This window comes from Haplochromis burtoni, unplaced genomic scaffold, assembly GCF_018398535.1.
Source record: "Haplochromis burtoni strain Fernald_Lab_line unplaced genomic scaffold, NCSU_Asbu1 Contig_13, whole genome shotgun sequence".
Taxonomy (NCBI): Eukaryota; Metazoa; Chordata; class Actinopteri; order Cichliformes; family Cichlidae; genus Haplochromis; species Haplochromis burtoni.
The window spans coordinates 4,426,569-4,442,103 of record NW_024582374.1 but is presented as its reverse complement, the minus strand read 5'-3'; the positions used below and the strand labels follow the sequence as shown (position 1 = coordinate 4,442,103).

General features: G+C 42.0%; 1 protein-coding gene across 3 annotated transcripts in view; it reads right to left on the bottom strand.

Moving 5' to 3' along the window:
• Positions 1-15,535, bottom strand: part of sema6bb (sema domain, transmembrane domain (TM), and cytoplasmic domain, (semaphorin) 6Bb) — a 132,479-nt gene that overhangs the window by 29,559 nt on the left and 87,385 nt on the right. For all 3 annotated transcript variants that reach the window (XM_005932475.3, XM_042217189.1, XM_042217198.1), the window contains exons 11-15: positions 14,686-14,817; positions 13,574-13,723; positions 12,464-12,643; positions 9,845-9,985; positions 4,259-4,336 (exon numbers count right to left, since the gene is read on the bottom strand). In XM_005932475.3, the coding sequence (XP_005932537.1) occupies positions 4,259-4,336; positions 9,845-9,985; positions 12,464-12,643; positions 13,574-13,723; positions 14,686-14,817 (681 nt within the window). The remainder of the gene's footprint in view (positions 1-4,258; positions 4,337-9,844; positions 9,986-12,463; positions 12,644-13,573; positions 13,724-14,685; positions 14,818-15,535) is intronic.

Below are 15,535 nucleotides of genomic sequence, written 5' to 3'. Positions count from 1 at the left end.
GCATTTCTTTATATTTCACAGGAAAATAAAAAATAGGTGCGGCAATTTTTCGAAACATGAAAAAATTATGAGAAATACAGTATTTATAGCAAAAATAGAAATGGAAAATTTTAGTTATGATCACCTTTATTCAGTCTGAGCTCTCTGAGCAGCTCTCTGTCATCTCTGTGAGGATCTTCAGGGATAATTCTCCAGGCTTTTTTAAGGATACTTATAGATCTTTGGACGTTTTTGCATTTTTTTTTCCTCTTCTCTGTTAAAAAAATCTGAATCCATCAGTCATTTTTTCCCATTTGCCTTCCACTGTGACCATTTCTGATGAGGCTTCAGTGAACAGTACATGGATTATCTATCAGGTCCTGTGTCAGGTCTTGTTTCTTATGGACACGATTTTCAGATGCTATTCATTTCCCGCAGGTAGTTTTTTAGGCCGTTTGTCCTCCACGTCTCCACTTACTTCAATTTTTTAAGGACACACTGCACACTGTGCTAAAATGTGCATCAAGTTTCAGCCCTTTTTGGTGCAAAAATATGATTCTCTGTCTGTTAAACTGTGTGATCTTTGACATTTTTGTAGATTCAACTAAAGAAATGAGAACTAATGATAGTAACGGGCTGCTGCTGTCATTTTTGCAACTTACAAGAAAATCTGGAAGTTTGCAGTAATGAATACTGTAAAGTTTTGTCTGTTTTAGCATCAGCTATACACTCATCAGCTTCACGCTCTGTAGTGGAGCTATGTTAAACTGCACAGTTCCTATTAAATAACTCACTATTTAATTTATTTAATTTTACTGTAAAGTAAAAATGCCAAAAACCACTGATTTTTTTTTTTGCGGCTTGAAATATGTTCACACTGGCAACAGCTACTTTTCTCAGCAGTTATATTTAAATGGGCTTATTATGTCTAAACTGTGCTCATATTAACCATTAACCAGTTTTAAATGATGAGATCAGCATATGTGCGCGCAATCCTCACGAGTCGAAGCTCAGACTGCTTCAAATATTTTTCTGCTCTTGGCTCTGTTTGTATTAAAGAGAGAGAATATTTCCAATAGGACCATCTCAGGCAAACAGCTCTGGCTGACAACCTGCACTCAAAAACCTTCTGTTTATGAGGGGCAGTTAGGGATGAGCTGCTCCCAGTCCCCACCCGAGACAAATACTGATCATTTCACAGTGCGACTCATGAAAAGCTGCTCTAGCAGAGTCCAAGAATGAATATAAAGCTTGAAATGAGAATAACAGATCCCCTTTAAAGTTTGTCGGTCCTGCTTAGAGATGAGTGAGAAGATCAATAACGCTCTCTTACAACAGTAAATATGAAGCTTTAGCCAGCATGCCATTAGCTTAACAGTCTGCATGGTGGGACTGCCCAGAGTGATCCTTAAGGTTGTGTGCTTAAACAGTTTCCTGGCCTCAGATCAAAGGAAGCTGGTGCAAGAGAATAAATAACAATATTTTCCCCAGATGTTAAACTTATTAACAACTTATTAACATCAATGCCATATTCTTACAATCCAACACCAATGCGTGACCTAATGTGATCAGCTGAGCCTCATATAAGTATAAGTGAGCATTTAGCAGGGGCTCAGTTGATTGGATGCACGCCTTCTGTACGTTACCACAAAGATGTGCACGTTTGTAGCAATCACTCTCACATACGCTGTTTCATGGCACTGCAGCTACATCTGACATGTCAGAGCACTGACTGTGCATGAAAGCTGAACTTGGCTTGAGAAGTCAGCATTGTGTAATTAGCTAAAGGGTCAAGCAGCAGCAAACATTTTTGCTTTTAAAGCCTAAAAAAACTGTGACAAATGAGTCCAAGTGTGCTGTGAACCTGCAGCGGTGCCATCCTAATAAAGAGTAATGTTATGTGCTCAGTTGGCTGCGTCTCCCAATCGGCGGGTTGTTCACTTTGTATACATTAGACGTGTCTGTGGCTCTGTGTGCGTGCCCACTTCTTACTGTTGCTTTTTCATTTTCAGTGTTTCTTTTCTTGTATATTCTCATGGGTACTTTGGATCATTGTTTAAAGACTTCATACAGTAACTAAAGAGAAAGTAATAAAGACCACAGTGTGGACCCTGTTACAGCACAGCTTCCCAGTAAGGGTTAGTGGAAGTAGTTCTAACCATCATTTCTGGATATTTTGATTCAAGAAGCTGCTGTTCTTCATAAAGTTGTATTGAGCAGTAGTTCTTCAGATATTATGAAGTTCTTTCGGTTGCTTTTTCACTTATTTTCAGTCCAGTCCTTGTTCCTGAGGATCTTTTTTGACCTTTGAATCATTCAAGCAGAGAAAAGGCACCGAGCTCAAGGACTGATCCAGTGTTTTGTCCTCACATAAGAGACGACTTAGCAAAGAATCAATTTGTTCCAGTTTTTTTTTGTTGAATCTACAAAAATGCCTAAGATCACACAGTTTGACAGGGATAATTCCCAAAGAGCTGCTGGCATATCTCGGCATGTGTGGACAGAATTTGAAAGTCATGTCCTTAAAGAGGGGGGGGGGATCCAGCAAAGACCTGACACAGGACCTGAGAGATGATCTAGACTTCCAGCTGATCGTCTACTGTTCACCGAAGCCTCATCAGACATTAGTAAAGTGAAACAGGAAGAAAGACTGAGGTATGATCGCAAACACACTGACACTGCAGTGAAATCATGGCTGGATTAGAACCCACAGTGGAAGCCCACAGATTGGCCTCCCCATCCAGCCAGAGACCAGAACCAAAGGCAGAAACATCCAAAGAAGAGCTTTGAATGTCCTTCAAGAAGCCTGGAGAACGATTCCTGAAGATCCTCACGGAGCTGCTTAGACAGGATAAAGCTGCTCACACCAAACATCGACTATAGTTGGATTTATGTGTATGTGTGTTTCAGTAAATCCCTGCACACGTTTTTACTGTACCACATAAAGATTATGGGTTAACTTCCCCTAATTTTTTATTATTTAATAACCATGCTTTGATATCCTGAATGTGCCAGTTACAAATGCCCCCACCCCCCCGACACACACTGTTTCTGTAAGTGTTTTGTTACCAAATATTTTCCTTTTTTTTTTTAGAAACAATGTCGATTAATTAATTTTGAACGTGATTTCTTTTCTAACCTCCTATGGGCTTTTTTAATTTCACCTGCACTATCCGCTTTTCATTTTGTTGTTATTACGCTGCTTTGCTTTTATTGACGCTTCATTGTGCAAATAATTAAGACAGACGTATAAAAACTGGTCGGTGGTAATCACGAGTGGACACTTGATGTATTTTGAAAATGTTGGTCGGTACAACTGAAAAAAGACTAAATTGGTGGCTTACGGGAAAACAAAATATTGAAGTGTCACAAAATTCTTGTTGGCAGAAGCAAATCCTGATGGCTCTACCTTTATTTAAACTACAAAACAGCTCTCCCGCAGAAACTGCATCTAACAACACGAGCCGCTGAGCTCTCCTCTCGCACCGGTTTGGAAAGAGAGGTTGCATTATTCCACAAAGAGGAAATCCACGGTAACTCAATGCAGAATCGATTGCCGAGTCGACCGCCCTTGTTAAATCAAATCAAGACCAACATAGAGGCCTATAACAGTATAAGCAGGCAGCCCGGGGTGGTCTTTAAGGCCTGTGTTGCCTGTTCGGCTGGCACTACACCTGTGTTTGAAAGCCTAATTCAATAAGCAGCTTGACTAAAGAGAAATCTGATTTCTCTGGAAGGAAACAGCCACAACTGGAGGTGAGCTGTCAAGAGAGGCCGCTGCACTTCACACACACACACACATTCATGTAGACAACGCTCTGTGTGCGTGTGTTACGCAGAAAACAGAGAAACATGCAAAAACATCGAATCTAGCTAAACACGTACACGTTTTACGAGCGCCGCAATAAATGTGACGCTGTCACGTACGTGGAGAGGTTACTCCGAGGGCACAGATGTCACTTATAAATATAAATCATTGCAAATAAAACCCAGCCACTTCCACACTTAAGAAAAAAACGCATGGTCTCCATGGGTGGTCTGCTGTCAGAAAAGTAACCTTGAGAAGTGATAAAAGTTCAAAGAAATTCAAAGGAAAACAAGTTGGATCAAAGCAGCAGATCAGAGAAAAACTGCAGGAAAAGCACACACAGAGCTTCAGAGCGACATAAAGAAAGAATTTTTGAAACAGTGTGTCAAAGAATTTGTTTTAAATATAAGAGTGAGCAGTGTATGATGTGGTGTTGTAAATACACGAAAAAACGAAAGAAGGATGCCGTACCTGGTTCCAGGTCTGAGGAAAGAGCAGGTGCTTCCTCTGGTCCAGCCACAGTAAGGGTCCCTGGAGGCGATGCAGTTCCTGCAGAGGAGAGGAAACAAATTATTTGACTGCCTGGACCCTGAAAAGGTTCCCAGTTCTACTTTGGTCCCCGTACGTGCACAGTGTGCAGCTGCCGCCTTAAATCGGTCTCTGGGTCAAAACAGCAACTAAACACAGAGACTGATGATGTCATGAAGCAGCTGATAACAATCTATTCAATGTGGCTCCCGGGAAATCACACTGGTGAGGTAATGCGTTACAGTTTTATTCATATTAGCTGTGAATGTTTATGTTAGCTCAGAAAAACAGCCACAGATGACATGATTTTAACAATGATGCAAACTGAAACACCTGCACAGGTAACGTAGCTAACAGTCCACTGTCAGAGAAACTAGAGGGGAGCAAAGAGGAGTCTGTAATACAGCACGCTGTTAGAAGGAATACATTCAATAAAAAGAAATCTGTGTGTTTGGATATTTCATGGTTACAAATTTAACTCTTACTCAGAGTAACCCATGTTTCTCTCTTCTGATCCAAGTAGTTTCTGTCATATTTCAGGTCTGTCATTAAGCAAAATAACTGGGTGTGCATCGCAAGTTAGTGATGTTGGTCTCTGAGTATGCAGCTACCTTTGGAAAAGGGTACAGGGGAGGTCATCAAACGCTGTCTATTTGGGGGAAGCGTTAAGGATGCCTGGCTGCTAGATTTGCAGATTGTGACTATAGCTGCAGTTAACTGACTTTCATTAGCCATCACCCTGCTTATCTTTCTGGTGGTGTGCTCATGGATTAGACCAGCGGTCCCCAACCTTTTTTGCGCCACGGACCGGTTTATGCCCGACAATATTTTCACAGACCGGCCTTTAAGGTGTCGTGGATAAATACAACAAAATAAAACTAGTACTGGTACCGAAAAAAGGAAGATTTATTCGTAACACACGTGAAAAGACCCAGGAACACAGAGTTAACGATCAAAACGATAACCCGGTACCAAACGACTCACGGACCGGTACCGGTCCGAGGCCCGGGGATTGGGGACCGTTGGATTAGACCATACTAGACCAACTAAAAACTCCTTGTCATAAAATATCTCCTGATTACTTTTTCCTTAACTGAATCCACTATAAAGCAAATACTGATAATTAGGAGTGATGGTGTGAATTTTTTAGATGGATTTCCATCTCCTTGAAAGTCACTGACCTTCAAGTTTTACAGCCTGCAAAACATGTTTGATGCTGTTCAGTGCAGTGAATATTTTGTCATTTTTGAGAAAAATCAATAGAGGGCAAGCTAATAACAGAGCTGTGAGGAGGGGCGGGCGCTTAAAAAACACTTCCTGAAAGACTGAAACTGAATTCTTGATGTTTAACTTGGTGACAGTTTGATAAACGGTCAAAATAAGTCTTTCGTAAAGGTTCTGATCATGGAGCTAAATGCTGTGCAAAGGGACCTTAATTTAAGACTTCTTAGGAGACTGTGGGAGTCTCAGCAGAGATCTGAGCTTTTCAACAGCAACCTTCACCAAAACGGATTCTCAGCATCAGCACTGCCTGAGGTTTTTCATCTAAATTTGACTTTAGAAAACATGAGTCATAAATTAGATATGTTAACACTATCACTCACTTCATATTTTTACTAATTCTCTTCAAGGTAAAGTCAGCCAAAATATTCCGGTACACTTCAAATTCATTCTGTGTGTTCACAGAAAAAAAGTCCTGGCTCTCTCAATGGGAACAAAACAAAGTGGCTTGGACCGGCCCACATGTTACTACTCCAGCCAACCAGCTGCAGGGGAAATTATTCCATGTGCACAGACTGCGTGTGCAGGACATCACTGTGAATCCCTGCACATTTCCAGACAAGAAAACAGCCGATGAATAACCACAGAGAGGAAAAAGTGTTTGTGCACATGCTTTGGTTCATTTGTGGGCATGTTTTCGGTCTTGTCCGTAATTAGGCGAACGTAGAGAAAGCCAGCACAAGAGCCAGATGTGAGGCAAGCTTGCAGGAACTGTTTACAAAGCATATGTAGTAAAAATGTGACTTTCAAATATTTTTTCACTATAAAGCTGCTGACCAGCTCCAGCTCACCGGGACGTTTTGTAGTGGTTGGCAGGAGGTCACATTAGTTGCTGGCTTTGGTTACGGTGGGGAACAAGAGGCACCTTTAATGGTTCCCCTGTGAAAACCTTCTAAAAATCTAAACAACTAACTTGGTGCTTTTTCCTCTCTTGCACTTTGAACGGCGTGTTTGTGTGTTTTAGCTATGACAAAAAGAAGTCAACATTCAAAGTCTGGAACATTTCTCCTTGGGTCAGCTAACTCAGTTGCTAAATGTCATTGGCCTAGCAATGCACGCCCATGAATTTGGAGCAGTGAAGGGAGGAGTGTGTTTATTTGGCTGTTAAGTTCAAATGTCAAACTTTCTGAAAAATTGCTTACTCCATCTCTAAAAATAAAATGGCATGTCCTTGAGTGCAGCAACAAATCTCCCCTGTTCACAGCTCCACTGATAATGTAATGCTGACAAAACCACAAACGCCACAGACTGCCAAAAATGTGTCCCAAAGACTGCAAGTTTTAAACAAAACTGGTGTCAATAGCACTAAACATAAGAGTATTCATCTAAACCACATATTTAGAGATATCTAAATATATATATGTCTGGTAATTTTTTGCTTTTTTGGTGGAATGATTGCACAGCATATATCTTTAATGGCTTTTTTATTTTAAAAAAAGTCTGAATTGCTTTCAGATGTCTCTAATTCACACAAGCTCAACGTTATGGCCGATGGCTCAACATTATCTTTTAACTTGACAAGGCCTAGGCCAATTACGTTTTTGACTAGAGGTGATAGTTTCTCTTTGCAGCGTTAAGAGAATTTGTTTGACAGCACTCGTTGGACTGACCAAAACTCAGAACCATGGGAAAGTCCAAAGAATTTAGTGAAGATCTCAGAGGGAGGATTGGACTACCTCCTATCAGCAGCTAGATGACTGAAACACAGTCAGGTGTTCCAACTGGACATTGATCCCAAAAACACATCAGAGCTGGTTGGGGAGTGGATAAAGCAGGCTAACATTAAGCTTCTGGAATGGCCTTTCCCAAAGCTAATGAAATTAGAGGACGGCTCTTAGAAGCCGGGTCTGTGCCAGGAAACCATCTGATTTAGAGAACTTTACCAATTCTGCCAAGAAAAATCGTCAAATATCAGCCAGAATCATGGCAGAAGCTGACGGCGACTAAAGGCGTCTTCAAGGGGAAACTTACTAAGGTGTATTTAGACAAATATTATAGGTACAACTATATCTGCAGCACCAAACCAGCTGGCAGTCTTTCTTTTTACCAAACTACCAGCACAGTAACAGCAAAGGTGCAAAAGTTAAGGACAGATGGTGTAAAAGATGGGCGTAGGTTTAGAGTCTGCAAAATGAAGCAAGCATAAAATGTCTTTTAAACCTTAAGACTGTCTTCTTTCTAATGACCAGCAGGGGAAGACTCTGCATGCACCTTTAATGATATTCTGCACCAGAGCTTAATGAGCCAGAGTTAAACGACATCAAAAGATCCAGCTGTACGCTCGGCACACAGCATAAAGCCGAGCTGTTACTATGAAATACTGAAGATTTTATTTAAAAATGCAAGCATATCAAACAGGATTAAAGTCAGGTGGAAAGGAATCTGCACATCAACTGTCATCGCACTGAACCAAATTCAAAGTGCTCAAAAATATTCTTCAAAGGTTAAAAAAAATAGACTTGAAGCCAGCGAAGCATGACTAAGAAATATTTAACCTATTTGCACACAGAAAATTAACTCTCATACACACATCGAAAATAAAAGTGCACACGCCATACACACCTCAGAAAGCATGCGAGTGCTTTCTTAATGTGCATTACACGCTTGTACGACTCACCTGGTTCAGTGAACACAACTGCACGCCTCATGTATCAGAGTGTGTACCAGTCTGTGTTACTGTGTCAGTGGACTCTGAAGGGCCACAGCCACGGGCAACTAGACTGAAGTGTGATTCTCTCCAGTGTGCAGACTGTGTGGGTGTGTGCAGGTGAAACAGCCTTGCTTTGAATAAATCTTTATGTTTAATTGCAGCACAGCCAGGCTTCCAGAAATCCAGCTTCTTCACTGTTCTTTCCCATAATCTAAAATGTAGTGATGAACAGAGTGATCAGGAGGGTTGGGTGCTAAGTTACTAGCTAAAGAGTAACGAGCTTGCTTTACAAGGATCATCTGTACACTGTATGGATTCACAACTACTAAATAGTGCTGAAACAGAACAAAAATTAAGCTTTCATTTTACTCATTGAAAGCCAGACTGAGCACAGATTTTTTTTTTTAGATGATCTGTGAGCACAATTAACAGCAAAGCAAGCATTTAAAATGCTCCAAACAGCACCAAGAGCAGTCGCTAACTCACATTAGCTGAGGTGATGACTGCTGTGTGACCGCAGCTACCGTATCTGGCACTTCTCTTTTCCTTTTTCCTCTTTGCTTCAAAGATGGGGACCAGGTCTGCAACCGCTCGCAGTGAGTTTTTGTGTTCAAAGCGCATTTGTGTGGCTATAAGACGCTAACTCAGTCTGCTATCAGTTTGCAATACAGTGGAGTCAAGTTGGCAATTACATGCATCGCAATCAACTGCGATAAATCAGTGCAAATCTCAAATCTGTTGATGTCTGCAAACACAGAACTTTGCATTAACTAACATTCAGAGTCGACCCAAAACCTCACAGATGTGAAGCAGAAATTCACAAAGGTAGTTGCTGCAGGATGCTGATATATGACACGGGCGACTTTGCTTTTAATAAAACCAGAATACAAGCAGTTTGCTGAGAGCTGAGTCGAGTTCCTTACTGCGAAGACACACACTTTTGATCTGCACTTTTGCCTCCCATCACCTTGTGATCTCGGTTGGTTGCCAAGAGGTTGAGGGTGTTGCTCACTCAAGTTGGTCACTGCAAGGACATTTCAATCTGGACTTTTTGGAGCTGGCCTTTTGGGATTTGTGGAAGTATTTGGTCGTTGGGTTTCGGAAGTGTTTGCTGCGTAAGGTTCGCTTTTCTGCTCCGTTTCTGCTCAACTGCAGGACTCGTTCACATCATTACTACTCTGCTATCAAGTTAAAATATCATGTATTGCATTATCAGCAATTATTATTACTGGAAAGTAAAATTATGCTGCACACGACAGAGTAAAACAAAAATAATACACCGCTATTTTAATTGAATTTATTACATTAAAAGCTTCCACTTGATTTTATGCCAACTTATTCACCTATTTTATTAAAGTTTGACTTGTTTTTACTGTGCTGCATTTAACAGATTGCCATCTCGCTCAAGGGCAAAGCGGCAGATGTTATAAGTTGTAATATTGTGTTATTATTGCAGCAAAGACGGGTCTGCTACAGCTGCAGCTGGAAGAAGGACACTTGTGAAGGCCAGATGGTTCCTCGAGGGTCACCTAACATCTCATCTTTGCCCCGCTGCCCTTCTTTGCTATTTTGTGAACGGTTTTTTGTCGGAGGCTTACTTCATGCATCGGGAATAAAGCTGGCATCGTGCCACTGGTACTCTGACCACACAGGACGGGAAGGCGAGGAGCAGAGTGTGGCTCATCCGGTCTAGAGTCAGGGACAACAGCTGCCTGGCCTGCAGAGAGTCCTCAGCACACCTGCAACGAGCACACACACAGATGCAAATACACATAAAAAAAATATTTTTTAGAATTACACAATTTCAATTACCAGACCGAGGCAGCACATTAAACCTATGACCCCACTCTTAGCTTTAAAGCTGGAAAAAAAACTCCCTAATGACCAAATATGAAACACAGCCAAACATAAACAGCTTTATAAATAAAAGCCATAATAAAAAAGTAATTGATTAGAGAGACCATGCGTGTAGATGTTACAGTATCAACCCAAAAATCCACGGCGCTGATTATAGAAGTTCGAGGGGTCGGCTGGCCATCAAATCCAGCACCAGGAGCTGAATCTCATCTAATTGGCACTTAGAGCTGCGATAGCTGGCACCGACCTGCCTTCACGCAGCTGATTTATACCTTTTTATGCACATGTGCACTCATGCATGAGTTGTATCTGGATGGTTTATGGTAATAGCATTGCAGCGGGCCCACAGTCATTAAGAAGAATCTATCATTCTGCTAAGGCCAAGCTGTGAGTCAATTCTTCACAGCCAATATCACAAAAGGGAGAGGGGAGGGGGGGGGCAGTGAAGGTGAAGAAAAGATCACGTAGCTAACAAATGTAGGAATAAGGCAAAAAAAAAAAAAGAGTCTGGTAAAGAGAAAATGAAAGACATTCGGTGATTTTAGGTGATTGCTTGGTTCACTGTGGAAGCCGACCTATCACAGGTCAGTGTTTTTTTTTCTGTGATGACTTCTTAAGTGAGAACTATGTTAGCTGCCCTGTTTCTGTGTGACCTGTTTTGTCTGTGGATATAAGGTGAGTCTGCGGTCTGCAGAAAAAAATGATGTGATAGTGCTCCATCTCCTGATTAGCTGGATCCCTGCTGTGAAAGCCCGGAAAGCTCACCTCACCGCGCGGACCAAATTACTCCAGTCCACATAAGCTTATTCACAGGACCCTCTCATTTCACTTGCCATCATCTCTGTCCCCCACTTTGTCACATCTGACAGAAATTGGTGTTTGGGGGCAGATGGAAAAAGAAAAGAGAGTGGTAGATACATGAATAACAAGTGAAACCGTGTGAGGAGATGGGATTGTGTTGCCAATCTGTTGGTTGAAGGAATAATACTTTGTTTCCACAGGGGAAAAAAATGGCATATATCAGTGAGCACAATTAGCTAAAACAGAAAGCTCGTGTTTAGAAACATGTACTTTGTTTTTTTAATGACTCTAATTAGCCTCGGTAAATGATAATCACCAGCCAAAGCTGCGTGCATCTGTGAGGCAACCCCCCCTTCCAGCCCGGAGTCATCCACCATCTCAACAAAGAACAAAAAGAAGACTGAAAGGCTATTGTACCCTGTGTTCATTACGTAATGATGGGCATTCAGAGGAGCCTCAAAGCTGCGCGCCTCGTGCAAAATGCTAATTAGAACGGATCAAGAAGCCCAATCTACTCCGATCTTCTGCCAAGATCCAGATATTAAACGTGATTCAGCTGCAGTCTGAAGATAAGGGGTCAATTTTCCTGACAATCTGGAACTTTGGTCAAGATTAAAGATAGTGTGATTTTATCATCGTTTCATTACTCATGTTTTCTCACTAATGCTGCTCTTCTCAGGCTCGTTAGAACATGTTGAGATTTCTCGATAATGAACATTAACCGCTTTTCTTTTCTGTTTGCATAATTCCTATTCTTTGCAGGCCTTTTCATCTCCTCACATCTGCCACAATTACGTACATCGCACAACGAGTAGGTGAGCTTTTCTGTATGATTCGACGTGTTTCCGAGACAAGTGCTTTTGTCTCCCCTTGCAGCGCCTCTTTTAGTAAGAGCCACATCACCTCCCCGGCTCCCCGCGCTGCGTATACATCAAAGCTAGATGTCACTTAACCCCTTCCTTCCCTCGACCTGCGTCATCTATTTGCGAGCTGTTCCACGCCAAGCTCTCTCACTACCCAGGTTTGTGCCTTAAAGGAATAATAAAGAATTTCTTCACTTTCGTGTCTATATAACAAATACCAAGCCTGCCTGCGGGTAGTTAGTCACATAAGGAAAACAGCAACTTTAAAGCTTCCTGATTAACATGTCACGTACTATGCATCATGCACGGATGCGATATAAACTGTCTTCACACATGCACTGGAGCCCTGAACTTTACCATGCATCACTCAGTGGAAGTGCATGAAAGAGTCCGATGCAGTCCATGTGATGTCGATTTGCACTTATTTGCACTCGTGTGGGAAAAGCAAAGACGCCGCCTGAACCAAATGGAGTATTTCCAGTGAGGACATGTCTGAAGTGTGCTCCATGTGGAAAAGGACAGCTTCAGACGTTGTCCTCACCTAAATCCCCCGACGCCCGACGAGTTCATGTGTGAAAACGGCTCATTTTTAATGAAAGAAAGCTGCCAGCAGTCTCCATCACACATTATTCACATCTACATCCAAAAACACGTATGTAATTCTTAATCAGATCATGCTTTGTTGTACTCGCTTACTTATCGGGGTTGAAGCCCTCCAGTTCTTCCAGGAAGATGTTGCTATTGGTAACGGTATTGTCCTGGTTGGGCATGATGAGAAACTTGAGGATGGTCCCTCTGCTTGAGCCGAGGAAGAGCACGGTGCGGTTTCTGTAGGGCCCGGCCTCGGTATCCACCACAATCTTATTCAGCTGGTACCTGAACCGCAGGGGAAACAGAGCGCTGCGTTAATGCCACGGCGCTGTGCAGCTCATTTGGGACTCACTTCCACAAAGTAGCTTCTGGAGGTGAGTTTATGATTTAAGTGCATTACAAATTATTGGTTTAGATGTAAAATACGGCCTGGTGTGAATTTAAATCGTGATATGCCATTTTCACTCGAGTCACTGGAAAATGATATGAATTCCTTAGAGAAGAAGCCGCTCATCAAATTTGCATAATAAACTAATTACGCCAGACGTTTCCGACATTAATAATATTACTCAAGTAAATGGGTTTGTCCTAGGACAATAGCAGAGTGCTGCTGATCCACACAGAGTTCTGTGTGTGTGAGTAAGTAGATGAGAATAGAAGCCATGTTGTGCCGGGTGTTTAATATTCCTCGTGCACCCGGTCCCCATAATCCCCTGGTGGCTGTGGGACTCCGTACGGTAGACAGTTGGAGGCGGGGGGCAGGCACCAGTATTTATGTGGGACTTGATGGGCCACAGCTGCTTGCCTGCTACCACAGGCTTCAACAACCAACTTATGTTGGTTGCTGTTCAGCAAAGGGAGGAGTTCATGTAAATATACAGGGTTACAGGCCGTTTCAGATCTCATACACACCGCATCTCCTCTAATTAACTGTTGCGACTTGAACTGTTAAAGCGTAATTAATGTGCACCCCCAGTTTCATTCATTTTCAACTTTGGTTACAAAACAAACAATTGTGAGCATGACAGATTTAATTTGTTTTAGCTGTTACAGCTGAACACGGGAAAAATGAAATATGTCCATATATATTCTATATGTATGGACATATTTCCAACTGGACAGATATAATAAATCAAATGTCTCACCATTATGTTGCAAAGAGATATTCATGCAGTTTGAGTGAATAATATAGTAGTCATGCTCGGACCGTCTCACCTGACCATGGTTCTCACTATCCAGGGTCGTTGTCCAAGTGATGGGACTGCTTCATCCATCAGAGGATGGGTCTTCACAAAATTTAACATCTCATCGGGGAAGGAGTTGGAGGAATTAAACTTGGATCCTTGAACGGCACAACCACCGGGTCTGGGGAAAATAAGATTAAGCATGTTAAGCACAAAGATAGTATTATATGATTAAGCAGTCTAAACAGTCTGAGTGTCTCACACTCAGACAGATATCCTTTTTTTTTTTCAAACCGTACTGATCTGATTCAGTTAAAAGGACCTGACATATAAAGTAGAAATAAAGTGACAGATATGCACGAGCACAAGACGTAGATTGGAGGGCAACAAGCTTTATCCTTGTGATAAGGGATTTTTCTGCTTCAGTGTGTATCAACAGACTTTTGTCTTTCCTACTTATTTAATCATATAAAAAGCACAACCGTAGCTTTGGTTCACAGGACACATCAGCTGAGGGTTCAGCTGGGACCCTTCCATCTGTTTGGTTGATTCAATTCAATTTAATTTAATTTATATAGCACAAAATCACAACAATAGTCTCCTCGATGCATTTTTTAGTATAAAGTAGACATCCTACATTAAAACTGGGAAATCTTATAAAGGCTGCACAATTTACACCGCCCCCTCCCGCCTCCAGTTCTCTGCAAGCCACTTTGAGACCCAGACATTGAAATCCCAGCTATTCCCCCTTTAATGCTAAGCCTGCTCTGGTCTATGCTTGGGGTTTTTGCTGTCTCCCCATTATAGGCTTTCAGTGTGTGTGAGAGGAAGAAGCTCAGCAGAAAACCACACTGCCATATATATAATTCGCTGCAGATGGAATAACAATCCTCCATTTTTCCCAAAGTGATCCTGACTGAAAGACCCAGGAGTAAAATTCACTCATGTTACTTTGCATTGTCTATATGCCCTTTGGGGATGAAACTCTACCCACGAACGACAACCTGCAAAACACATTTTCCAAAGAGTCTTACGGCCAACTCTGACTTCAAAACAAAACTTTACAACGCAGCTTTATTCCCCTGATCATTCTTTGATAACAACTCGAACACAGGTGCACAAATTGATTACCGCCATCTGCACCTTGGTTTTGGGATGACTTCATCTGGAACAGGCGTCCAAATAGACTCTGGTGATTTCTGCTCCTTAAACCTTCCATCAAACACAGCAGCCAGCTGCTCCATGTCAAAGGCGCACACTGCCGAACCTGGAATGCTACAGAGACAGAGACGGGCGATTGATAAAAACACTTTGAACTGACACAGAATGGCTCAGTGTCAGCAGGCTGTACGTTCCAACGAGGCTGCGGGAAGAAGAAGTGACGGAAAAGAGAAGATGAGGTAGATTATAGCTCGGCTGAAAAATAGACTGTGAAACTTGAAATAGGAAAAGAGTTAAAATATAGAAAGTCAATTGTGACAAGAGAAAGAGACAGACACCCGGCAAAGATGACAAATTGGATATGGGCTGTTCATATTTTGACATCCATTACTGGAACACAAAGGAAATCGGTAGTGAGACGAAGAGAAAAGCAGGGTAAGACAGATGCTGTCAACTCTGTGTCCAAAGAATAGATACGCGATGGATGCAACAGCTAGATTAGGCCCGTGAAAAGATCTTGGCTGGAATTCCTGAAATATAAACCAAACAGGAAGTGAGTCACTGAATATTTTCTCTTCACAAAGGGGGCAGAAGATTCCCGTAAAGGAAACGAACCCAACAAGATGTTACAGTAAAACGCCTGGTGCACCTCGGAGGTTGTTCAACTACTCGCGGACCCAGCGAAAGGGCGCAGAGCATCTGTTCTGAGAAGCGTTTGTGTCCCACACTCGACACGAGCAAACACACACTGACAAAACCAACAAATACAGATACATTCACACAAAGTCAGATTCACTTCTGAGGCCACGTTTCTGTGCTTCGACTACGGAAC